The sequence below is a fragment of the Panthera pardus genome, unplaced genomic scaffold, assembly GCF_024362965.1.
Source record: "Panthera pardus isolate Hobbes unplaced genomic scaffold, ASM2436296v1 HiC_scaffold_15, whole genome shotgun sequence".
Lineage (NCBI taxonomy): Eukaryota > Metazoa > Chordata > Mammalia > Carnivora > Felidae > Panthera > Panthera pardus.
The window spans coordinates 6,418,928-6,446,008 of NW_026526710.1; the positions used below are offsets into that span (position 1 = coordinate 6,418,928).

General features: G+C 51.2%; 1 protein-coding gene across 7 annotated transcripts in view; it reads right to left on the reverse strand.

Moving 5' to 3' along the window:
* TBX5 (T-box transcription factor 5) overlaps positions 1-27,081 on the reverse strand; it is an 85,599-nt gene that overhangs the window by 9,101 nt on the left and 49,417 nt on the right. For all 7 annotated transcript variants that reach the window (XM_053902078.1, XM_053902076.1, XM_053902074.1 and 4 more), the window contains 3 exons: positions 26,407-26,559; positions 18,368-18,459; positions 2,223-2,449 (listed from right to left, as the gene is read on the reverse strand). In XM_053902078.1, the coding sequence (XP_053758053.1) occupies positions 2,223-2,449; positions 18,368-18,459; positions 26,407-26,559 (472 nt within the window). The remainder of the gene's footprint in view (positions 1-2,222; positions 2,450-18,367; positions 18,460-26,406; positions 26,560-27,081) is intronic.

Consider the following 27,081-nt stretch of genomic DNA (forward strand, 5'->3'; position numbering starts at 1 on the left):
GCGGGTGAATAACCGCACCTACCTAGCAGCGTTGTTGAAAGGTCGCGGTGGAGAGCCTGGGCGGGGCACCCTTACACAGAACAGAGAACAGGATCTCCGTGCAGGGTCCTGCGCCCCAGGTGACATCCTCAACCCCTGCTGGGGCCTGAAGAGGCAGACATTTTTGCACGCATCTGGTCTCCAGGCCACGCAACAGCGGACACGCTGGGAGCCGGGCCAGGGGGTCTGTTGGGGTGATATCATTGTCCCACCCTTTGGGATCCAAGGAGCGTGGATGGGCTTCAGGTTCAGCCTGGAAAACAGCCTCACCCGGATCAGCACCCCAGCCCCGGGCTTGAACCAACGACGGCCTTTCTCTCCGTCAAACTGCGAGATCGGTACACGTCGCATAGTCAAACCGTGCGACTTTCCGCAAGTAACCTCAGCTCAGAGAACACTGCCAAAGCATCTGTTTCCATCAGTTCTCGTTAGTGAGTTGATACATTTTTGTTTTTAAAGATGTTCCAGACACTGGGCTCTGGAATTCCAAAGGCATTGAGTTGGCTACAGAGTCTGGGAGACACATCAGGCCACACTGGGCCCGCCGGAGCAAACCAGTGACTGCTTATTGGGTCCACCTTGTGCTAAATATGACAAGCACGAGGGGCGCCCGGGTGTCTCAGTCGGTTGAGCGTCCGACTTCGGCTCGGGTCACGATCTCGAAGTCCGTGAGTTCGAGCCCCGCGTCGGGCTCTGTGCTGACAGCCCGGAGCCTGGAGCCTGCTTCCGATTCTGTGTCTCCCTCTCTCTCTGCCCCACCTCCACTTGCACGGTCTCTGTCTCTCTCAAATAAATAAAATAAAACTTAAACAATATATATATATACAACAAGCCCAATTTCATGACATCTTCACACCAAGCCTAAGGGACAGGTCTAATCGTGAGCCCAAATCTATAGATTAGAAAAAATAAGGCTCAGAACAGTTAAGTAACTTGCCCCTAATCATAAAAATTTGCAACTGGCAAAGGCAGGATTCATCCCAATTGTATGCAGTCCCCTCCGTCCCGTATCTTTCTCGAAGCTTCACTGGGACGGGAGCCTTACCACCTCCCCCTCCACAGACACACTTCCTAGAGCGACAGCCGTAACCAGAGCCAACACCTGCCGGGTGCTCACCGAGTATCAGGTGCTCTCGGGAACTCGGCACCATTTACAAAGCGAGAAACTGAGGCACAGAGACGCCAGGACACCTGGCTAAGGCCACACAAGAAGCTGGCGGCAGAGCTGAGACTCGAGCCTGGGTCCTCCAGCCCCATTGCCCACGCTGTCCCCACCGTGCCTGTCTGCCACTCACATAAGCAACGGTTCCAGTAAAGCTGAACTCAGCCGCACACCCCCCACCCCATGTCAACCACTTTGATTCTGGCTCGAAAAATATGCCACCAGAAATTCCCTTCAGTATGATAGCCCTAGACTCAGATGACTCAGGAAAAGTCCCCATTTCTCATTCGGCCAAGAACACTACGCAGCGTCTCAGACAGAGTTCAAACCAGATTTAAAGACAAAACGCAAAGGAGAGAAAAACACCCCGTTGTGATTTTTCTTTTCTTTCTTTCTTTTTTCGGTGTTGGTTTTGATCTAGAAAGGCAAGAAGACGAGCTCAGAATCCACCCACCCAAGAGAAACCGTAGCACATAAACCAAAGCACATCCAACTGTAAGAAAGCTCCCTGCAGCATGGCTCGCGGGAGACAACGAAAATGCTGGAAACAACCACCGTGTCTGCCAGTGGGGGGTGGAAAAGCAGACGCGGCTTCACCCGTTGGGGGCAACGCTCTCCCTTCGGCAACTAAAAAGCACGAGGCAGCTGTAGGCTCGTGAAAAGATCCTCCGCGGCACAGCCTCAAGTTTAAGAAATGCACGTTGCGATATTCAGACGGCATAACATCAGCCGTTAAAAGCAAAAACAAAACCGTTTTCGTGTGCTTGCGCGTGCGGGTGCAAACGAATCAAATAAGGCTGGACGTTTCAAACACGTTTTCCCCAAGGAAAGGGGCCAGAACTGGAGGAGACATGTCAAGTTCTACAGATAATGGTTTGAGTTTCTTACAACCTCTGTTGAGTTTTTATATTGCTTACGTTTTTTAAATAAACAAATGCAGTTGTGTGTACTTTTCTTCCCCCAAGGAAAGGAAGGGAGAAACAGAAAGGCAAGGTGGGCAGGCAGGGAGTATCACACTCACCTTTCCTCTTGGTGCAGTGATAAATCTGGCTGTGCTCCTGGGGCAGTGGGTATGGGTTGGGCGGGGGCAGGAGATCCTGGGAGGGGCCGGATACACCATTCTCGCACTGGTACTGGGACCCCAAGTTGGACGAGGAGGACAGAGCTCGAGGCTCACTGCTGAAAGGACTGTGGTTGGAGGCTACTTTCTGTCTTACTGTGCTCCTGGGAACCACGGGATACTCTTTACTGAAAGAGAGAAGGTGAGAAATACTGTGGATCAGTGCCCCCGATGCAGATCCCCCCCCCCCCCCCCCGCTGGCTGAGCCACGGGATCCAAGAATCCACCAGAAATGTGTCACAGCATAAGAAACAAAGGCGTCTTTGATGAGTGAAGCGGTCCACTTGTACTCAAGTGCATCAAATAAACAGACCTATATATTTAGGCACTAACTTTTCATGCCTTATACGTTAGGCAAGTGGGTTTACGTACAGTTCTGTATGTATACCGAAAGTTACATGAGCTCCACCGCTGAGGAACCCTCTTCATGATCAATGAACACACAGCGTCTTGAAATACTTCAATCTGCTGCGTATGTCTTTGAATTCCCTAATTCAAAAGCTAAAAGAGCTGAGTAGTCGGGGTCACTTAGGCTTAACTCCTGGGTTTCCATCTTTAAAACGGCGCTCAGGTCTTTGGTCAACATTAGGAAAAAGGTAGTTGACCCTCTAGAATAGTCAGGAACGATCCCCGGCTACCCTAATCTGAGCCTTACAATTTCCTTTTGAGCTGTTCTACTGGTCACCACTGACATCATATTTAACTTCTCCTCCGTGCCTGGGTTGTCCCATCTGTGAAACAAGGAGAGTAAAAATCCCCAGTTCAAAGGGTCGTTGAGGGAAAAAAAAGAAATTCATACGTGTGAAAGAGGGAACAGTAGCTGGCACAGAGCGAGCGTTCAACAAACGACGGCCGTCATCATTACTGTGGTCGTTTTGAGAGAGTAAGGAGAGAGAAAGAGAGGAGGGAAGGCAGAACAGGGCCAAAGGAAACAGAGAACAGAGCACAGGATCTAGGACTGGGCAGGCTCAGGTTCAGGCCCCCCCTCCAACACTTATAGACCGTGTGCCCCTCTGAGCCTCAGGCGTCACATGGGGAAACCGAGCAGAAGAAAATCCAGTGACATCCTACGAAGAGCATCCTCCCAGGTGCTCAGAATCTGGTTTCTCACACTCGTCTGGCTCACACGCGCCACATTCCCTTGCCTTCAGCTTTCACACCAGGAATTCCCACTCCTTTCCTCATAAGAGCTTGGGAATTTCACCAGGAACCTCCCCCCCGGGAAGGAGGGAGCCCCACAGGAAGCTGGGTGGGTGAGGAGGGTCCGAAGAAGAGTCTGCAGAGGAGTCGGGAGGTGGGGTGGCTCTACGATAAAAGCGAGAATTGAGGGGCACCTGGGCGGCTCAGTCGGTTAAGCGTCCGACCCTTGATTTCAGCTCAGCTCACGATCTCAAGGTCCGTGAGTTCGAGCCCCACCCCGGGGTCCATGCTGACCGCACCGAGCCTGCTTGGGATTCTCTCTCTCCCTCTCTCTGCCCCTCCCGTGCTCATGCTCTCTCTGTCTCTCAAAATGAATAAATAAAACTGTTTTTTTTAATTTTAATAAATAAATAATTTTAATTTTTTAATGTTGATTTATTTTTGAGAGAGAGAGAGAGACAAAGCATGAGCAAGGGAGGGGCAGAGAGAGGGGGAAACACAAAATTCAAAGCAGGCTCCAGGCTCCGAGCTGTCAGCACAGAGCCGGACGCGGGGCTCGAACTCACCAACTGCGAGATCGTGACCCGAGCCGAAGTCGGACGTTTAACCGACTGAGCCACCCAGGCGCCCCGATAATTACTTTCAAAACAGGGAGAACTGAGAGGAGCATCCGTGCTCATAAGAAGATTATAGTCTGACCCCCAACGTGTGCTCATCCATGCAGGGAAGGGGGCTGCTGACATCTGGAGTGGGGAGAGGAAATCGGGGACAGGAAAACCACAATCAGTGTGCAGGCTGATGGAGGGGTGACCCATCCCATCCTTACTGGAAGGCGACTGGATGGCATCCCTTTTTTTTCTTTTTTTTTTAATATACAATAATGCAGATCCCGCAATCCAATTACGACGAATTTCCCTAAGAAGTTGACCAGGTCAGTGCGCAAAGACATAAGCCTGAGGCTTTTCCCTGCAGCCCAGGGAAAAACTAGAAATGGCTGAAATGCCCTCATTAATGGCTAAGTAAACTTTGACAGAGCCAAGCAATGGAATATTACACAGAATTGAAAAAGAATGAGGAGGGGCACCTGGGTGGCTCGGTCGGTTAAGCGTCCGGCTTTGGCTTTCGGCTCAGGTCATGATCTGTCGGTCCGTGAGTTTGGGCCCTGCTTCAGCTGAGCTCAAGCCCCACTTCGGGATTCTCTCTCTCTCTCCCCCCCCCCCCGCCCCTCGCTCACTCACGCTCTCTCTTAAAGAATTAATAAATAATAAAAATACTTCCATCACTGTATTTTAACACAACTGGTTTTCTTCTGCAATCCACACAACTGCTACGATGCATCGAATCGTGTTACTCTGAGAAGTGACACGTCAGTTTCACGAGGCCACCAGAGAGGCCCATGCCACCAAACAGGCTACGACCGCCTCCCGAGAAGAAATACGTATCAGTAAATCCCAAACTCAGCTGTGATTTTTGCCATAAACCAAAACTCTTCTTTTACGAATCAGGTTTTTCAATCCGTTTTTCGCCGAGTGCGTTTAGCCTCACTCTGAGCGACGAGATCTGCAAAGCGACGGCAACTGTAGAGGAACTGAAATAAGTACTCATTGAACTCAAAGAGGGGCGCCTGGGTGGCTCAGTCGGTTAAGAGGCCGACTTCGGCCGACTTCTGTGCTGACAGCTCGGAGCCTGGAGCCTGCTTCCGACTCTGCGTCTCCCGCTCTCTCTCCCCCTCCCCCACTGACACTGTCTCTCTGAAATATGGACAAACATTTAAAACAAATTAAAGGGGCGCCTGGGTGGCTCAGTCGGTTGAGCGTCCGACTTTGGCTCAGGTCACGATCTCACAGTCTGTGAGTTCGAGCCCCGCATCAGGCTCTGTGCTGATGGCTCAGAGCCTGGAGCCTGCTTCCGGTTCTGCGTCTCCCTCTCTCTCTGCCCCTTCCCTGCTCATGCTCTGTCTCTCTCTGTCTCAAAAATAAATAAAAACATTAAGAAAAAAAATTTTTTTTAATAAAATAAAAACAAATTAAAAAAATTTTTTTTAGAACTTAAAAAAAAAATAAATCTACGTTTGAAAAGAGCGCACGTGAAATCATGTCATGTCCAAAGAGTGCTGCATCTAGCACATTCTGAAGGGTGGGCTGCATTGGCCCTCTCCATCCTTTCTGTGACCCTTAGGAAGTAGGGACTGGTTTTGTCCCCACTTTACAGATTAGGAAACCAAGGCCCTGGGAGAAGAAGCAACTTGCCGCCCCTGGTCACAGAGCTAGAAAGACCCACCACCAGGACTCTACCCCAGGCGTCCCCTAACGACTTCTCCGCAGGCTCCTGATGGTGTCTTTCCATTCTCAGAACACAGTATACTTTTAGGAGAGCAGGGACCGGGGCCCAAGATTCCTCTCCCGCTTCTCCCACCCTTCGGGCGCTGGAATGATCTCCACCCTGGCCCCGGACTTTGTTTGTCACGCGAAAGCACGTCAGAGTAGCCAGGCAGGGGACGCAGAGCATCCGCCAAGTTTCCATGAGGGCACAGAACCCTCACGACACCCGGGGGTCCCCTGGCAGAGCTTTCCCGTGCTATGGGCCATCTCAGAACCCAAGCTGGAGCCGTCCTGAGCAGCCACAACACTCAGAACTCCCCCCTGGGGCCAGAGGCCTGAAAGGAATAAAATTAGCTTTACGGTCCTCTCTTTGAGGTTCCAGCTACGTAATGGAAAAAAAAAAAAAAAGAAGAAGAAGAAGAAGAAGAAGAAGAAAAATTAGAATAATAATAAAACATTATAAAAGTTGTCAACTCTTGCTGGCAATTCTGTTCGGGTCTGCTTAGTTCCAGAGCTGGGCTGCCAGAGCTCCGACAGGAAGGGGGAAATCTCTTTGGGTCGTATGTTCTTAATGGGGAAGGTTATTTTTTTTTTAATTAAAGAAAACAACTCCCAAAAAATGTTGGCCGCGGGATTTTACAAGAGAATGTATCAATGGACTCCATGGAATTCTCCCCTCCAGTGCTGCCAACTTGCAAAACAACTCTCTGCAAAGGCCAAACCCTGCTTTTGATTACTAACACTCCCAGAAGTGGGAGAGCCACATTATCCCAACAGCCGCTTGTCCCTCACAGCTTGTTTCTCTGCAAGGCGCTTGAGACATCATCCCCACCGTCAGTCAGGAACACCTCCCTCCAAGTCCATCTGACAGGTGTCAAAACAGGAGCGTGCAACGGCGAAGCGTCCCCTCCATCGGTACGGGGTCGACACAAAGGGGGGAAAGCGCCGGCAATCGACCAACACGGGGGGGATTTTCCCCGGGCTCCCCAATGCACCAAAGGAACGCCGTCAGTAGCCACAAGACAGCGTCTAACGTCCTTGCAGTGGGGAAGACAAACTGTCTTCCTCTACAGCTCGAGAGCGGCAGTGAGGAATCCAGCGCGCTTGGGGCGCCTGGGTTAGCCTCCGACTGCGGCTCAGGTCACGATCTCGCCGTTCGTGGGTTCGAGCCCCGCGTCGGGCTCTGGGCCGACAGCTCGGAGCCTGGAGCCCGCTTTGGATTCTGCGTCTCCCTCTCTCCCCGCCCCACCCCCACTTGTGCTCTGTCTCTCTCTCTCTCTGTATGTCAAAAATAAATAAAATATCAAAAAAAAATTAGAAAAAAAATCAGGATCAGGAGGGGCGCCTGGGCGGCTCAGTCCATTGAGTGTCTGACTTCAGCTCAGGTCACGATCCCATGGGTTCGAGCCCCGCGTCGGGCTCTGGGCCGACAGCTCGGAGCCTGGAGCCCGCTTCGGATTCCGCGTCTCCCTCTCTCCCCGCCCCACCCCCGCTCACGCTCTGTCTCTGTCTCTCAAAAACCGAATAAACGTTAAAAAAACAAAAAGAAAGAATCCAGGGCACAAAGGGGGTAAAAGTAAAACGGTGAAAAGCCCTTGTGCATCTAGGAAGAGGGCAGCAACACAGTGCTGGGGGTTTTGTTTTGTTTTGTTTTGTTTTGTTTTTTTCCAGCCTTACCCTCATCTTCTGGGCGATGAACTGAAGCTTTACCCTCATTTGATCCGGGCGATATGCCCACCTCACTGGTAGGATTACATGCACTTCAGAGGTGAAGAAGCTGAGGCTCAGAGAGGTCAAGCAACTTTCCCCAGATGGCACAGCACAGGATAAAGCCGAGCTTCGTCCCGGCTCAGTGCTATTCCAAAGCACTTGCCAGCTCACTTACACTCGATCGCAGGGAACTGTTGCCTTCACAACAACAGCCTGGGCAACACAGCCGCCCTGTTGCATAAGGCATCCTGGTGGCAGCAGCTGGAGATGGGCTGCATCGGGCAACATCAAGTTCTACTGGTCAACCTGTCAATCCTACCATTTGAGCGGCCTTGAGTTTACCGAAGGGCACCCCCCGCCCCCACCCCTGCTCTCTGCCGGCCGCGGCCACATCCTCAAGGACGGGCTGTGCTCAGTCCGGGCTCGCCCGACACAAGCCGGGGTCCTCAGCCCCTCCGCTCGCCCTGGGTGCCGGCGCCCCGCAGAGCAGCTTCTCCCCGGCTCGGGCCCCCGCTCACATTCTGTTCCACGTGAGCGAGTGCAGTGAATGACGCCATTGTCGCCGGGTCTGGGCTGTAAAACGTTACAAGGGAATACTGCGATCCGCGGCCAAACTGCCCGCCGCCAGCTAATGAACGCCCCCGAGAAGGTCTTCCACTGCAGCCAACTGAATCGGCCTTTTCACGGGAGCAGGTGGCAGGGGTGCTGGGTGCTGGGGGGGAGGGGTGTTGTCGCTCCCCCCCGCCCCCCGCCCCCAACCCCCACCAAGCCCGGCGAGCCCTTCTCAAACAACCGAAGCGGCTTGCTGGGGCAAGACTGGGATTGCAAAATCCCTGTCCCCGAGGAGCAAATCCCTCCTCTGCTGGTACCTTAATCTGTGATTAAAATTCCCACCATCCCACAAGGGCCTTGGCGATTTATTCACTCTCTAGTACGCTCAGGGACGCTCTTCTGATCTCACGTGCGTGGACGCTTGGGGGGACCAGGGACAGCTCAGCCCAGGCAGGACGGAGCTCAGCGCACAGAGGGCTTTGCCATTATTCTTATGACTCAGTTCATGCCGCACCAGCACGCTGCAGGAGGCGCGGTGAGAACCGGGCGCGCTAAGAAGTTGGACACCCTCTCCCACCGCTGGTTCGACAACCAGGGCTGCAGGATTCGAGGGGGCACCAAGAAGTTCAAAGGCGCCTCTCCCTCTGTGGCTGTGAGCCCCCACCTTACGGCCCTTCGGTTTGAAAACTCGGGGCTCCCCGGCTGAATCTCTGGGTAACTGAATATCAGGGTGGTCGTGTGGAGTCGGGGCTCTCAAGTCAGGCCTCGCGGATGTGCCTCACCAGCCACAAACGTGGCCACGGTGGAGCTGGCTAGCTTCCACCTTTCTCTGAGCCTCAGTTTTCTGTCTGTAAAACGGGAACAGTAAAATCCACTGCCTCGTGGGATTGTAAAACAATACGATGCGTGGAAAGGCTGAGCCCGTCGGCGGGACACACAGCTCGATGAGCACCAGCTTACAAATCGCCCGTTACTCGATTCTGAAGCAGAGATACCTCCCTTGCCCGGGCTCTGATTGGTCTAGGAATCCCCCCTACTCTGCCCAAACATCAGATATTTAGAATTTGTCAATGTTTCCAGGGAGAGGGTCATTCTTGTTATCACCTCCTCAAAAGCGGTCCAGAGACAGCTCTGGGATCACAGAGAAAGCGCGAATAGTTTCATGGACCGCTGAGGACATCAATCTTCGCCTCAGTTTCTCCACTCGCAGAATGGGACTACCAAGGCCCACGTCGCATAGCATAGCTGTGAGCCCCCAAAGTAAGGGCTAGGATGTGAGGCTACAGACAGGAAAGGTCAGTGCAAACGAAACTTTCGATGGGGCTCACGGTAAGGGTACAATCCGCCTCGGTTCAGTCTCCTAAAACTATCAGTTTCAACAAGTTTAACCATGTCTTTGCTTTACTAGCTTTTTTTTTTTTTAATGATTTTAGACGGAGGATGGGAAGGTGGAGGGGACTTTCTGAGGTCCGGCCGTGGTCTTTCTGGAAGCCGGAAGACTGGGAGGGCCCGGACTAACAGATCTTCCTCAAACTGCTTCCTCTACCAGAGGGGATTGTTTTGAGGCTTTTGTTCCGAGGGGACGCACGCGGGGGCCCCTCGGTCATGCAGAAAGAAGTAAGTCAAGGAGCTGCTGGTGACCTTCAGTTCGAACAACGACCTTGGCAAAGCCACCCCAAAGCAACCACTTCTGCAAGAATGCTAAATGGCCTGTGTACTAATATAAAAATCTGTCTCTCCCCCTAAAAACAGACACAAACACCTAGGAGGGAACGGGTCTCCAGGGAGACAAACTTCTAATGTGAGAACATGACTGGGATGGGGCAGCTGAGATACAGGGCTTAGAGTGAGGATGGCTAGAGATTGGAGTGGGTTTCAAGCTTGGCTGCATAGTACTACCACCTGGGAGAATTAAAGGGAAACAAATGTTCACTCCGGGTGAAATAGTTAAAGGAGATTAAGAATGCATTCATTGTGGGGGCGCCTGGGTGGCTCAGTCGGTTGAGCGTCCGACTTCGGCTCAGGTCATGATCTCGCAGCTCGTGGGTTCGAGCCCCGCATCGGGCTCTGTGCTGACAGCTCAGAGCCCGGAGCCTGCTTTGGATTCTGTGTCTCCCTCTCTCTCTGCCCCTCACCCACTCGCATTCTGTCTCTGTCTCTCTCAAACATAAAAATAAACATTAAAAAAAAATGAATGCACTTATTTTGATGAGCACTGAACAATATATCGAATTGTTGAATCACTATCCTGTACACCTGAAACTAATAGAACACCATGTATTAATTATGCTTCAATTTAAAAAAAAATATTTCAGCGAAGAAAAGAAATATTGACTCCTGAGTCCACCCCACCCCCCACCCCCGCAAGAGTCTGATGTCATTGTTCCGTGGTGCAGCCTGGACTTGGCGATCTTAAAAAGCTCCCCAGGAGAAAGAAGCCTTATGCAAAAAGAGTGCACGCTGTAAGCATCCATTTATACCAAATTCTGTAACAGAAAAAACCCACAGTAGAAAGGAAATAAAAGTCGAATTGCTTCTGGTGGGGACGTGGGGGCAGGAATTAATTGGGATGGGGCATGAGGGAAGTTTCTGGGGTGGGGGAATGTTCTATATTACGACGGGGGCTTGGGTTTCACAGGAATGTGCGTTTGTCAAAAAGCGAACGGTGCCCTTATGGTTTGTGCGTTTCACTGTATGTAACTTTACCTAAAATAGAGATTTGTGAGCAAAAACGGAGTCTTAGTTAATGATATGCATAAAATATAGAGGAGTGGAATATACTCGTGTCTGCCACTGCCACTCAGTACGAAATGCATAAAAAAATAAAATGGATGGATGGATGGGGTGGTGGATTGATGGACAGATAGATTGGTGGGTGGATGGATGGATGGATGGATGGATGAAAAGACGGACTGGTCAATGAATGGATGGGTGGATGGATGGATGGATGGATGGATAGATGGACTGGTGGATGGTGGGTGGATGGATGGATGGATGGATGGAAGACGGACTGGTCAATGAATGGATGAGTGGATGGATGGATGGATGGATGGATAGATGGACTGGTGGATGGTGGATGGATGGATGGATGGATGGATGGATGGATGGAAAGACGGACTGGTCAATGAATGGATGGGTGGATGGATGGATGGATGGATGGATAGATGGACTGGTGGATGGTAGATGGATGGATGAGTGGATGGATGGATGGATGGATGGATAGATGGACTGGTGGATGGTGGATGGATGGATGGATGGATGGATGGATGGATGGAAAGATGGACTGGTCAATGGATTGATGGGAGGATGGGTGGATGGATGGATGGATGGGTGGTCAGATGGCTGATAGGGCAAATATGTAACAAAATATTAACTGTAGAATGTAAGCAGTAGATTTGTGGGTGCTCACTGTACCCTTCTTCCACGTTTTCTGTATGTTTTACAGTTTTCATAACAAAACACTGGGGAAGCACTGCGGGTACTTCTCACGTTCAGCCAAAGTTGAGCACTTACAGCAAAGGGTTAGGTTTTACACAACAGCCCAGCACACGGGATCTATTTCCAGATCTATTTCACACATTTACCTGAACACCCTTGCCCGTTCTGTAGAGCCAGGGGATTACCCAGGTGCGAGCAGGGCACCCCTCCATCAGAAAACGTGCCAAAGGGCCGTTTCTGAGCCCTCCCTAGAGCCACCGATTCAGAACCTCCGAGGAGGAAACCCAGAAATCTGCTTTTCTTAACAAGCCCCCCACCCCCAGGTAATTTTGATGTCTGCCAAAAGTCTGAGAAGCGCTACTCGCACGTGAATGAGTGATGTGCCCACAGACACTGTCCCTGAAGAGAAGGTATGCCGGAGGGGGGGGGTGGGGACAGTGCTGCAGATGAGCAAGAAAAGGTCGGGGGGGGGGGGGTGTTCTCAGCATCCATATCCCTGCCGGTCAACCAGGAGCCAACATGGGACCCCCTTGGGACAAACCTCAATTTCACAACTTAGGCCGGCTTGGCTTCCCAAACACAACCCCCTCTTATTTTCCGTAAGTTCACACTTCTCTGGGGGAAGCCGTGTCCAAAAGTACAGCAAGGAGTGGGGAGTTCATGCCGTCTCTGGAATGTTGTCTTGCAAATCATTCCTCATTAACCGGGCATTCCGATTACCTTTAACCACGAGCATGGGGTTCCAAGAGCACTAAGCCGTTTGAAAGTGACCATTTGAGGTTAAGGGCTCAACATTCATTTAAAATCAGGAAGCCGGGGCTGGAGAAGGAGGGAAGGTGCCAACGGAAGGGCTTTAGCCTTTTAGGGCGGCGGTGGGGGGGGGGGTGGACCCCTGAATCCTTCGAAATCGTTTGCAAATGTTTTTTGTTTTTTTTTTCTATTTGTATCTTGTGAGTTGTTCAGAGAGTCCCTGGCTTTCATCGGATTTTCAAAAGGGACCCTGATTAAGAAGCCCAGCCCTGGAGAAAAAGATGAAGGGGACTCTAAGGAGCGCAGAGGCCGGTGACAAGGGTTTCCAGCGTGGGTGGGCGGAGACGGCCTGGGAGAGACAACAGGAACCTACTGGGTGGAGCTGGGACATCCTGGGCCCTAAGCTTTCCTAGCCGCTGGCTGGCTGGGGGGCGGGGGGCTCCAAATCCAGGCCAGCAAAGCAGAGCCTCAGGGTGTCCCGGCTCCAGACCGGCTCGGAAGCCACCACCGTCCATCGAGTGTGACAGACCCCAATGACGCTGCATAAATGGCCCTCTGTGCAAGGTGACCCAAGAAGCGTGGGGGAAGCGGTGGGGAGCAAGGGGGAGTCTCTCCACCCTCAAGGGGCCGAGCTCACAGCCAGGCCTCTGCGCCCTGACTCGCCGTGGGGCCCTGGGCTGGTCAAGCCGGCGTCTGGCTTCACGAGGGCACGGACCCCGTCGCAACGTCGGCCTGACATCAATCCAGCCTCAGTCTGGGCCCCATCCCCTGCCAGATGCCTCCGTGCATGTTGGGGTGGGCTTAAAACACGCGGACACCCTCTTCGACTCTCCTCCCTAGAGGGGGGATCCCTGCGCCTCAGATCGGGCCCCACCCCAGTGAGTCCCGTGCAAGCCACAGAATGCGGCAGGAGTAACACTACGTGTTTTCAAGACCCGGTAAGCAAGAGTCTCACGGCTCCCTCCTGGTCCTCTTGGGAGCAGCCGGCAGCCCCGGGAGGAGTCTGACTCCGCGGAGTCTGCCACGCGGGGCGGGCCGCACGCACCGGCTGAGGTCCCAGCCGAAAGGCAGCACCAGCTGGCGATCACAGCTGCGTGCCATCCCGGACGCCCGGACGCGTGACTTCAGCTACCTGCCGCCCCAGCCAACACCTGGCTGCAGGCGAGAAGTGCCCAGACGAGCCCTTTCCAAGTTCCCGACCCGCAAATCACGAACGAGATGAGCGGGGTGACTTCCTGCTTCGCCTGGCACACGTGGCCGCCAGCAACGCCTGGTCTTTTCAGCATCAGTGCTACTGACGAGCAACACCGAGCGGGGGCCAGCAGATGGGCACTCTGAGGTCGCCTACACTTCCTTGGCCGTTTAGCGGGCCGTGGTGGCACAGAGCAAGCGGTGTCTAGCGCTCCAGCTGTCCCAGATTTAGTCACACACACGGAACAGAAGGCATAGCCTTCCAGCCCGTCCCAGCGAAGCCTGGGCGTCACCTGTTACCTTGCAATAGCAATCAGGATGCGCCCATTATCTCATTCACCCAGGCAACAGCCCCGGAGGTGGGTTCTACAGTCACCCCTCATTTCACAGAGGAGGCGGCCAAGGCTCAGTGGAGTTGGGGAGCCCTGGAGCCACTCCATGCGGTGGCCCCGATCCCACCTCCAGAACTTTCCCCCAGTGGACCCCGTCCCCCGGGAGATTCACCTTTGCATCCTCAGGACCCGGCGTCGAGCGAGCCCTTCACAAATGTGTGTTCGCTGAATAACGGATCGACAGATCAGAAACTGCATGGATTAATGAGTCTCTGGTCCTCAGTTTCCCCTTCTGCAAAAGGGAGAACACTGGGGGACAGGCTGTCTCCTGTGGTCCCTTCTGTGTGGAGCATCCTATGCTTCTTGGAGCAGCTGTGCCCCCTAATGCCACCATGTCACCGGGCCACCCCGGCTGGCTTTCAGAGAGCTTCAGAATGTGACCCCTACTCTAGACCCCAAGACTTGTAGATCACTGCCCACTTCTACCCTGATCCAACCCAGAAAACCCTTGTTCCCAACAGGGCAAACGCCACTCTTCCCACAAAGCCTGACTCCCACCCGCTCCTTCCCCCATCTCCCCTCCCCCCAGGGCCCCCACCTCCTGCCCCAGCGGCCTTGGCCTTGGTCCCCAGCACCTGCTGACTCTTAGGAAGTTCACAACTTGCCTGAACACATCTTAAAGACTGGAGCAAAGTTCAAAGAAAGCCATGTTCTATGGGAAACCAGGCTCTAGATCATTTCAAACAGCAGTGAAGCTCCCACACCTTTCTTGTTAGGATGCGCATTTAGGGGTATTTCCCAAATTTCGGCCATTTGCATAGGACCTTGACAAGTTCGACAAACGTTTACTCCAGCTCTACTGCTATGTAGTTAATACTTTCCCTTAAATAGGGGCGCCTGGGTGGCTCAGTCGGTTAAGCGTCCGACTTCAGCTCGGGTCACGATCTCGCGGTCTGTGAGTTCGAGCCCGGCATCAGGCTCTGGGCTGATGGCTCAGAGCCTGGAACCTGCTTCCGATTCTGTGTCTCCCTCTCTCTCTGCCCCTCCCCCGTTCATGCTCTGTCTCTCTCTGTCTCAAAAATGAATAAACGTTAAAAAAAAAAATTAAAAAAAAAATACTTTCCCTTAAATAATCAGCCTTCGCCATCCCCCTTCCCTCCCCCCTTCCTCCTTCTTTAGAAGCAGCCTCATTCTAAGCAACAGCAACTATAAAATCAGCCTGATGTGCTTGCGTCCGTAGACCTTCTAAAATTTAGACCTTCTAAAATCATCCATCTGTCACCAGGGGAGGGGTCCTGCAATTGGGGAAATATTGGTTTTTAGGGGAAGATGTTGTTTAAGCCGCAGATTAACCTTGCAGAATAACCTTGGCATTATTTTAATCAGCCTGCTAAAAGGCAGGATTTTAAAATAATTGTATCGTCCTCTTTGTGCTTTTCCCACAGCTCTCCCATTTTTTTTATAGTAAGCGGTCTTCTTTCTGGAATTAGAAATCGTACACGGACGTCGCAAAACAACTAAGACCATCTGCGTTTTCAAAAAACACCGAGAGCTGGGTGAGAAGAGACAGCGGGGTGAGTGCCCAGACATTTGCCAAGCGGACGCGGACAATATTTATGCGGGCTAACTGTGAGTCAAGGTCCGGCCCTCTCCCTTCTTCCAACTGCTGGAATTAGAGGAAATGTCATTCCTCCTGCTTCCCCCCCCCCCCCACCCCAAGCCAGCTGTCACCGGGTGTGCAGGGGACAGGAAACAGGATTACAAGACGAACAGGGAGCCTGCCGTTCCGGCCTGGCTATTATCACAGCCGACTCCGGACAGCCATCTTCCCCACTTGTCACTGGGAGATGGGACCACAGCCCAGAATAACTGCTTAACGAGGGCAAAACTGGGAGTAACGGAGAGTCTTCCCCCAAATCAGATACGTTATATCGAGCGTGGACTAAGAACCAAGTACCCTGTTGACAGCCTCTCATATGGCACTTACAAGAACCCTGGAAAATGGAAGCTGTATTTATTTACACCCATTTTACAGATGAAGACACTGAGGCTCTGCGAGGTTAAGTCACTTGCCTGAGGTCACATGCTGATAAATGCAGAGCGAGGATCGAACCCGGGTTCGTCCGACTCCCAAAGCCTTCTGTTGGACCCGCCCTGCCCTACTCTGTCTCCTTCTCAGGGACCACGTCCACAGTACTGGGCCCATGACCGTGTCCACTCTCCCAGCCTGGTTCCCCGGTGCGGCTCCTAACACGCCCACAAAGACGCACGCGGTTCTTGGGCTGAGAGTTCCGATCCAACATGTCAGTTACTGAGTGCCTACTGACTACGGGCCACCCTTTCCCACCTCTTCTGCAAGTGCTTCCCCAAAAAGGACCCTGGGACGACCCCTCGGCGAATCTGCAGTACCCGGGGGATGAAAGGGACAGCCAACCCAGACCAAAGTAGAGTCATCTGCCTAAATATCTAACCAGCTGTGTTTAGAACTTCAGGACAGAGTCCCCTGGGGTCACTGACAGTGAAGCTCTCAGACACCTGTGCTTCCCCACCTGTCTCTCCTTTCACGTCTATCATCCAGCCCATCAGCTTCCAAAGCGCAGGGCCCTGGCCCGACGCAGGAAAGCGGTGAGGGGTCCTGGGGACAGACATACACGGTCTGTGGCCAGGGGACACCTCTTGGAGGAAGGGGCAGCTCCAAGGAGACCTAGTGATGGGCGGGAGAGGGTCAAGTGGGGAGGAAGGGAGAAAGCCTGAGGCAGACCAGACGTGCTGTTCGAGGGGCCAAAAATAATGGGAAGAATACAGGTGTCGAGCATCCCCTTCCGCATGACTGAGACAGAGCGAGGGCACTGGAGGGGGACAGAGCTAGGGAGGAGTGGCCAGGTCGGACAGGAAGGGCGTGGCCCTCCACGAGGAGTCTGGACGACCTCATCCTGAGGGCATCAGGAAGCCTGGGAGTGTTCTAGGCTGTGGAGTAACCTCGTCTGATTCGCGTTTTACACAGATGTCTTTGGCAGCTGCCTGGAGAATGTCCTAGAAGGGTCTAAACAACTCAGGAGGCTGTGGCTGCTGGAACCGACAGCCTGGCAGGAGAAAGGGGGGGTGAATTCGGACACATGTTAAGAAGGCTGCATCGACGGGACCCGGTGACTGGGTGCGTGTGAGGGGGTGATTTGCAACACCTTCAGTCCATCATCCCGTCTGCTCTTGACTTTGTGGGAAGGAGGGAAGATGTGAGGGAAAAACCCCTGGTGTGCAGGCCGGAGCGGGGTGGCTCGCATCCAGTCCCTACCTGCACGGCCTAGAGCCTCACCCGCAGGCCTGAGGTGAGACTCCATCAAAGGCTACAACGCCGTAAAGGAAGCCAACAGGGTGGCGAGGGCGTGTGGTCGCCGTGTAAACGACAGCTTGGTGCTGTGAGCCCAGGGCCACAAACAGGTTGACCCCTCCCGGCCTTATGCGGTGCTTACTGTCAACTTTTCCGCTGACCGTGGACTTGACCCAACTCCAATTTCCAAAATGCAGACACTCGACGCCAACGTTTTCTAACAATTTAAGAACTGGGTTCTCTTAGCCACAACCACAAAAAAAATCTCACTACCCCCCGCGATCGTGAAGGACCCCAATGATAAAGCGGGGTGGACGTGTGCGCATCTGAAGGTATCGGTGTTATTCACTTTCTAAAAGCGTGCAAAATCACAGCAGGCGACCCCACCAGCTAAACACGGTTTCCGTGGCACATATTTCCAAACGCATGTGAAAACCCCAGCGCTGCGGGTTCTCCCTCTCCCTTTCTTAGATCCCTTCTGTGTCTTTGAATGGGTTTGTCTGTCCATCTGCCTGACTCACCCTTCTCGTGTCTTCCAGAAAGAATAAGGAAAAACTTCCTAAATGACCTCATTTTATTTTGAAACACTAAACCCACCAGAAGGGGTGCGGCGGGTGGGGGGGGGGGGCGGGGACAGAAACCCCTTCCTGGTCAAAGGAATCAAGATGTATTTCTAATTCTCTCGCCATATGGTAAGTTATTTTGGAAGCGTATCATGAGGTAAGAGAACGTTTGAGAAACTTGGCAAGGCTTGTACAACCCTTTCAAATCAGACCAAATTCCCACTATGTACATTTGCTATAGCCCCTTCTATTCATCATATCAGCGACCGTGACCACAGGATATGTAAAAATACCGAGCAATTTTTATCACCAGCTTCCAATCCCCCCAGTGCCCCGGACCACCACATGGTGTCAGGTTTGTCTGTATTTCACCCCCAGGAAATCAAGTCATTAACTTCCCTTTCATTTACGGAGAGCTGTTGCCAAAAAGAAAATCATTCATCGGCTGTGACTTATGGGAAGAAAGAGAAAGGACTGACTTCATGGGAAGGTGGGCGACAGCAAAGAAAGAGGGGAGAGAAAGTTCTTGCTTTTGTCCCCCCCCCCCCCCAGGGCAGATGGAGAACATCAAGTTCCCTCGTGCCTCCTCCCCGTCCTGCCCCCCCGAGGGGGCACACGCCCCTCCCCCCAGGCTGTCCCATCCTTTAAGGTTTAAGCCGTGGGTGGCCGCTTCTCCCTTTTCTGGGTGGGGACAAAGGAGCCCAGAATTCCAGCTTCTTACCTTTGCATTCTTGACATTCTGTGTAGGTCCATGTCGTCACTGCCCCGGAATCCTTTGGCGAAGGGATTATTCTCAATCTTTAATTGGGTGATCTGAAGGAAGGAGAGAGAGAGAGGGAGGGAGAAACTTGGGTTTTCACTTGATGGCTGGAAACGCAGCCTCTGGCAACCAAAGGCGGCAAATTAAGCCAGTCACGTCAACGGAACCCACCGCTTCATTCGAGAGGAGGCTTTGAAAAATGTCCTAGATCAGACCGCTTGGAAAAGGGGAAAAAACCTGGTTTCGGTTTGCCCATTAAGTGGAGTCATACCCCGCATCACTCCAGCTGTGTTTGTTTTTTAATCCTGCCATGTTGTGCCCCAAACACGATCTAGGCCCCCGACACTCGGTGCGCCGACCCCCCCCCCCGACCCCGCCTGGAAAGTTGTGCGCGTTGACACGGTGTCGCTCCCCCCGCAGCGTGGCGGCGATCGCCGTTTGGAAAAAGTCGGCTGCTTCCAAAATTCTGCTCTGCCTCATGCCGGGTTCATTCAGCTTCACAGACAAGGGTTATAGCCAGCCCAGGTAGAAGACGGTGTCTAATTAAATCAATACCAAAATACAGAACGGTAACATACATGATACCTGTCAGACCGCTCCAAACCCCTTCAATCTTCTAGACAAAGAAGCACGATCCCTGTTCTTGGAAATTTCGGTTGTAACGTACAATACTCAGTAACAGAACAGGGGAAACAGTCCCACCGTATGGACTTTGCTAGAAGTACTTCTTAAAAGCTGTGTATGAATCGCATGTTTATGCATCAAATCCCTTTTTTTTTTAAAGGAGACTTTTTTTATGTTTATGTGTTTACTTTTTAAAAAATGTTTTGATTTGTTTTTGAGATAGAGAGACAGAGTGCGAGCGGGAGAGGGAGACACAGAATCCGAAGCAGGCTCCGGGCTCTGAGCTGTCAGCGCAGAGCCCAAAGCGGGGTTCGAACCCAAGAACCGCGAGATCATGACCTGAGCCAAAATCAGATGCTTAACTGAGGCACCCATGCGCCCCTATGTTTATCTTTGAGAGAGAGAGCGAGCAGGAGCGGGGAGGGGCAGAGAGAGAGGGAGACACAGAATCTGAAACAGGCTCCAGGCTCCGAGCTGTCAGCACAGAGCCCGACGCGGGGCTCGAACTCAGGAACTGCGAGATCATGACCTGAGCTGAAGTCGGCCGCTCAACCGACTGAGCCACCCAGGCGCCCTCATCAAATCACCGTTACAGCCAGCAGGGCAGATTCAGGGACACTAGCTTCACCTTCGTTATCATGATTGTACCCTATCTATACGGCACGCGGGTCTGCTTAGTATCGTGATCTCAGTCAAAGCACTTCTTGTTTACGTTTATTTTATACATGTAACCTCTACGCGTCAAACCGGAATCACCAGCTATTCAATAAAAGGAAAACTATTGTATCAAATTCTCTCTGCTGGCACCCACAGAAAGTTCTAAATCCAAGGCCCGCCCTCACTTTGTTGCGAGGGGAGACGAGGCACTTTTCGAGACGAACTTACACAAATTGGTTCTGTACTCTCTCCCTGATAGATGAACGGAAAGATCATCAAAGCGAGAACACTTTTCTCTTTGTGGTCACATCATATGCCAAGTGCACACGAAAAACACCTCATCTACCCCTCCGTAGCAGAGCTGCAGAGAAACTGAGAAACTGTTTGAGAAACTGAGCAAGTTTCTTTGAGAAACCAGAAGTAATTAGTGAATGCACCCATAATTCATCCGTGGCACATCCGGGGGGGGGGGGGCGGGCAGGCATTCTGGTATGTTCTGTTTTCCAGAAGAGATGGCTTTATAAGGTTTCCTTCCCACCCCAAGACTCTATAATGAGCGTGAAATCACTATATTGTGTATGTGTACATGTGTGTGCGTTTGCGATGAAAAAACAAACATATAAAATTAACGTTTTTAAGATCTGGTATATGAATCCAACCATAGGACATTTTAGAAAGGCAAAGGTCAATGGTGGCCAGAAGTTGTGTGGGGAGGGACGGATGAAAAGGCAGAGCCCAGAGGACATTTAGTGAAACTATTCTGTGTGATACTTAACGGTGGACACACGTCCTCACATGTTTGTCCAAACCCACAGGATGTACGACACCACAAGTGAACCCTAAATTAGACTCCGGGTGATTACGATGTGTCAATGTGCATTCATCGATTGTAATAATGTCTCACTCTGGTGGGGGATGTTGATGGTGAGGGAGCCTTTGGGAAGGGTCGGGGGCAAGGGGTCTATGGGAACTCTCTGTACTTTCCACTTAACTTTGCTGTAAACCTAAAACTTCTCTTATAAAAACAAAATCTATTTTAAAACTTTTAAAGTAGGTGTGGGTATTTATGTGTATACACATTCCTTCTCCCCTCATTTTTTTTTTTTAAACCATGCCCATTCCTACAACTTCCTGATCTTGACTTGACTCTTCAGAACGAGTAGAAAAGTCTATAAAATCTCTTAGGAAAACAGTCTTTAACATGTGCACTCCCGAAGCCACTTCTGTTTTGGAGTCCAAAGACCCATCCCCTCCTGGAGCTTTTTTTTTTCCCACTCAGGCTTTGTCACAATAAAATGCAACCCAACTGACCATAAATCACGTTTTTGTTTTTGTTTTTTAAAGGAGGGGGAGAGGGGCGCCTGGGTGGCTCAGTCGGTTAAGCGGCCGACTTCGGCTCAAGTCATGATCTCGCGGTCCGTGAGTTCGAGCCCCGCGTCGGGCTCTGTGCTGACAGCTCAGAGCCTGGAGCCTGTTTCGGATTCTGTGTCTCCCTCTCTCTCTGCCTCTCCCCCGTTCATGTTCTGTCTCTCTCTGTCTCAAAAATAAATAAACGTTAAAAAAAATTTTTTTTAAATAAATAAAAATAAATAAAAAAATAAAAGGAGGGGGAGAGATTCTCGATATGCTAAGTAAATATTCCATCATTTAAGAAGGGAGGGAGGGAATCCTTGCTGCACTCCACGCCCCCAATCCGCCCCCCGCCTTCAAGTGACTGAAGCCAGTCTCTGGAAATATTGAAGACAGTCAGGGTGTGGTATCGGGGCTGAATTAATGCCTGGTCCATGATGTCATGATGTCACTGTTCCTCCAAGCGCTCAGGACAAACAATTATTATGCGGGGGGCGGGAGGGGGGGGCAAGGGGCGGAGGAAGTCTTTTATCAGCAAAAATCTTTTTCCCTGACACCACTCCTCACCAAAAGGTTTACTGCTTCCAAAAACCAAAAGGTTTTTGAGCTTCCAAAAGTATGATCGCATAGGACAAACACAATCTGCTACACGTACCCCTAGGTAGGTTGATCTTACACACATCTGGCTTTGTAGACTGAGTCCAGACGCCCGTAGGTTATTAAGAATTATCACCCTGGAGAAACGTGAACCTACAAGCTTGGCTGAAGGTGGCAAAGTCCGCCTTGTTCTGTACAACCGCCTCTAGGATACGTCCTTCCTGACACACCGCCGCGTGCTGTGGCTCGCTCACTCACGGGCACACAGGCTGATAGAGTCAGACGTCTGAGTTCCACTAAAAGGCTCCACTGAAACTGACTTCCCTCCAAAGTCAGCATATAACCGGACATCCGGGGGAGGGGGGGTGGCGGTGGGGAAAAAAAAAAACAAATATAAATGCCAGCTCGGACCAGTGAGACAGAGGTTGTAAAAATTAATGAGAATAATTGTTGGGAATTCTTGCTTTTGAAAAAAAAAAAAAAAAAAACACCCTCGCGAGGGCCAAAAATCTTAATTATGTCTCTCTATTAGGGGTTCATTTCCTGGTCCCAACCAGAAAGCTCATACCTCATAAATACAGGCTCCTTACACAATGATTTAAGCAGGAAGAAAAAATGCCTCTTAATGGCGAGGTAAGTTAATATCGGGGGGACGGCCGCTTGCAAACACAGCCATTGTTGCGCGAGCAGAGAAATGAAATGCCCACGTGACCTTTTTTTAACACCTAAATATTTCTAGGGATCGCTCTGGACGCTGCTGACAGCTTCAGTGAAAACCTTACAAAAACGTGTTTCACAGAGCAAACGTCGTTCTGGACGAGTCGAGTTTTTAAATATCTTTTCCAAGCTGTCAACCATCTGGGGAAATAACTCCCAAATCCAGCTTGGGGATCACAGCTGGGCTGAGGGAATACGTCGTGTCATTAGGAGCCCGGCGGCGTGCGGGTGCGTGACTGCAGCCCAACGCGTGAACCCTGCCACGCACCTGCCTCCGCCTGGTACCCGCATCCAAGCAGAGAGAGGGCATCGTGAAGGCACCGGGCCGTTGACATCAAAAATCAGCGGCTCGTCAGTGTCCCGAACTGTCCTGGCGATTTAATCACGCGGACGGCTTTTCTGTCCTTGTTCATTTTTCCAAAGCATAATGCGGGGCAAAGAGCCCTTGAATGGATGGCATGTTCGGGGAATGAACCGACTCAACCACAAAGACAAATGTTTGTAGCTGTTGTGCAACCACAGTAAGAGGAACTTCTTTAAAATCTCAGTTTTTCGGAACCTAACGTGGCCAGGGCAGGGCAAAGGGTTTCCGAGCGTGTGTTCTGGAAGGAGCTGCCCTGTTGCAAACAGATCGGTTGGGCAGTAAGTCAGTGACTTCATCACTAATCGTGCTTACTCTTTGCCAGGCTCAGCGCTACGAATTTTCCGAGGATTATCTCGTTTGGTCCTCACAGTGATGAAAACAATGCTTGTGTTCTCCCCATTGTACAGAGGAGGAAAACTGAGTCCAGTAACTATGCCCAATCAAAGGGACTTCAACCCAGGCAGCCCGCCTCCAGAGTCCCCCCTTAACCTTATGCAACGATGAGTGGCAGCTCAGGTGGCTTCTGCCCAAGAAGTCAGGGGGTCTCAACACCTCGCCCAGGTGGGACCCTAAGGGAGCAAGACAGAGTCCACAAACCGCACGCAGGTTGGCCCTCTTAGTCAAGTCACACGTCATACATCCATGCAGGGAACGTCCGGAGGGGCCCTGGACTGGACTGGACTGGACTGGAAAAATGTACTGCTTTAGACTATCTCCTGATAAAAATGAGTGCCTTTGGTACCTTACCACTAAAAAGTGGGGGAAACCTCATATGGGAGAGAGTGACTGCAAGTTCTCTCCGATGGAATCCCTCTTCTGGGTGTCAGGTGGGCTCAAAAACCTTTATGGCCCAACCAATTAAAAAAAAAACAAAACCCAGGGGCACCTGAGTGGCTCAGCCGGTTAACTGTCCAGCTCTTGATCTCGGTTCAGGTCATGATCTCACGGTTTCTCGAGTTCCAGCCCCACATCGGGCTCTGTACTGACAGGGTGGGGCCTGCCTGGGATTCTCTCTCCTCTCTCTCTGCCCCTCTCCCACTCATGCTGTGCCCCCCGCTCCCAAAATAAATAAACATTTAAAAAAAAATTTTTTTTTAAATTCCCACACGGGAACCCTATCCATCCAGATTCACATTTGGAGACACACATTTTTAAACCCATGAGCATTTAGATACACAATCCCCTAGACTGTGCTCAAACCTCACAAAGTACACACCCTGTTGGGCACACACTCCTTCAAGCGCACGGATCACTAAATATATTCACCGGGGAAGATACCTTTTTAAAAACAGAAATCTGGAAAAAAAAAAATTGGAGGGGGGGGCGCCTGGGTGGCTCAGTCGGTTCAGCATCCAACTCTTGGTTTCGGCTTGGGTCATCATCTCAGTTGGTGAGTTCGAGCCCTGCATCGCACTGTCAGCACAGTGCATGCTTGGGATTCTCTCTCTCTCTCCCTCTCTCTCTCTGCCCCTCCCCTCCTCATGCTCTCTCTCCCTCCCTCAATATAAATGAACAGACTTAAAAAAAAAGAAAAGAAAAGAAAGAAAGAAATAACAGAAACCTGAGCGTGTCAGGTAGATTCACAAGAGGTCGTGATGATAGTCTTGTGGGTATAACATACCTGTCAAATTGGCCAAACTGTATGCTTCATATATCGCAGTTTATTGTTGGGCGGTTATGCCTCAATAAAGCAAAGAAAGAGACGGAAAGAAGGACAGAGACAAGAGTGTGCTCATGTTCCCCAGATCTAGCCAGGCTGGATGGGCCCTAAGATCCTAACTACGCAGAGCTTAGGGATCTCCCCCCCAGGACCTACTCTCCAGCAGGGTGAGTCTAACACTTCCTGTCCTTTCTGTAGGAGCCTGGGCTTTCTTAGAGGAAAAGAAAGAAAGAAAAGAAAAGAAGATCTGATATATCTTTGGACCCTCTGTCAGGTGTGTGTGTGTGTGTGTGTGTGTGTGTGTGTGTGTGGATACGTATGTGTAATACATGGCTGTATGTGCATATGTATGAGAGAGAGGGAGGGAGGGAGGGAGGGAGACTGAACGTCCTTGCTACTATTTTTTCCAATTTTTTTCCCCTGTGACTGTCACCGCAAAGTTAAACATAGATTGACAGCAGCCATAGAGGAAACAGGTTTCTAACAGCCAGACTCAAATTAGCCTGAAACAGTTTTGCAATTTTCAGGGTATTTGGCCTTAATGTTTTTTGCTCTTGCTGGTTTGACGAGTCAGGGCTTGGATCCCAGGAAAAAAATCCTTCTTCCCCTTTAAAAAGTCATTGCACTTTGGGGAGAGTGAGTTTTCTTTCTGGAGGGAAGCTCTCTCAAGACCTGGGGCCCCGAGGCAGGCCTTGTGGTCTAGAAGGGACCATCCATCACAGCTTGGCCTGGTGACTAACAATCTGAATTTGGAGATTACTATCTTGTAAGTGCCCTGGCTTCACTGGGGCGAGTGGGGGGTCACTTTCTGACACCCGGCACGTACTGGACTGACCTTCCCGGGGTGACCGGAGGCTTTAGGGTGCTAAACCCACCCTTCACCCTGCCCTGTCCTCTCCCACCTCTTCCCAGTCCCTGTAACTTCCTGCCACCCTTCCTGGCAAGTGGGGACAGGAGCTGTGGAGAGGGAGGACATTACCATGCCCCCATCTACTATATCCTCGTGTTGCCCCAGGGACCTGCCCTCACTGATCCCCTATGGGACCTGCTAATTTCCCCTTTGCCAGTCCTCCAATTAAACCACTACTTAATGCTAACAACCTGCACCCCCACGGTGCCTCCCCCTCCCCCCAGATTCTATGTCTTTTCATAAGTAGGTTTAAGAATCATTCAGTCCTGCCCTCCGGCCAATAAAACGAATCCAGAGGCACTCAAGTGTCTAAAGAACAGAAATGACCCAAGACAAGTCAAGACGAGCCCTTTCCCCTGGGAAAGAATAAAAGATACTCCCCCAACCTGCGGTTATGGGGTGCCCTGTTCACATATCATCGTCCAGCTTGGAAACACCCGAATCGGGGCCTGGATTTTGAACAGCGTGGGGTCTGTCGTTGACAGGACCCATGTGCACCCTTCCCTGTCTACACCACACTGCAGCTGGCTTCCTGAAAACAAGGTATCCCTCCCCTTCCCAAGCGGTGGTTGTGCAGGGTCTTGTCTAACTAGAGAAGGCATCTTGCAAACCCAAGCCCAAGGCTTCTGGCAACTTTGTCCCAATTCAAGTTGAAATGCACCCAAAAGACAGACTGGAGGAGAGACCCCCAACCCTCCCCCACCACCAAAAAAAAAAGCTCCATGAAGGGTACCACCGGGCCCCCACCCAAGAGCAGGGAGCCACGTACAAAAGTGACCTTTCTCCTTGGTGATCACTTCATGAGTCCAGAGAGATGCTTTCTTGTTGCATTTGGACGCATGGGCACCTGCAGTTTGATAAACTTGTGTCTGACTGGTGTGTGTGTGGGGGGGGGGGGGGGGGGGGGACACAGAGACAGAGACAGACACAGTGATACAAAACATGTGAACATAGTACAAACAGCTGCAGTCCTCGATCTGTAGCTTTGTCCCGCCTCAGCCCGCAGCGAGGGAACGAAGAATCCCTTTAAAGTCTAAAGGTTCCAGCACGAGACCCCTGCACAATTGTTTTCATGCAAACGAACAGACAGTCCCAGAGCTAGCTCCCAGGTTTCAGCTTACCTTGTGGTTCTGGTAGGAAGTCACCGCAATAAAGGCAGTCTCAGGAAAGACGTGGGTGCAGAACGCAGTATTCTTTGAGCCAAATCCATTATTTTCATCTGCTTTCACGATGTGTAATCTGGGCTGGTATTTGTGCATGGAATTTAGAATAATCTAAAAATCATAAAGAAAACGAAATGGTAAGAACAATCAAAACCCCTTTGTTTCCAGATAAAACCCCACTTTCCACCCCTAAAATTCGCCTCCTTGTACAGGCTCTCAAAAAAAAAAAAAAAAAATGTCTGATTTTTTCCCTCCTGTTTTGAAAAGGGGCCAGTGATTTCATTAAAAAGAAACATTTCAAAAATGACAATTTCCAACCAAAAAAGCCCGGGTAATATTCCAGGAATCTACCCAAAGCACACACGGCAGTAAATCAGAATTCTTAATAAAGTTTGCTTAATAAATTAACTCCTGCATAAGGTACTTCCCCCCCCCCCCACCCAAATGGGAGGAAAGCAAGTCAGGAGCAGGGAACTTGTGCCTGGAGTTGGGGCGGGGGTGGGGGGAGATGTCTAAGCATCAATTTTGGAGTGAAAACAAACAAACAAACATCCTCCGCCCTGCCCCACCCCCCATAAACCTGCGAGAGATGGAAAAAGAAGAGACCAAGCAGTTTGCAGAACTGGAATAAAA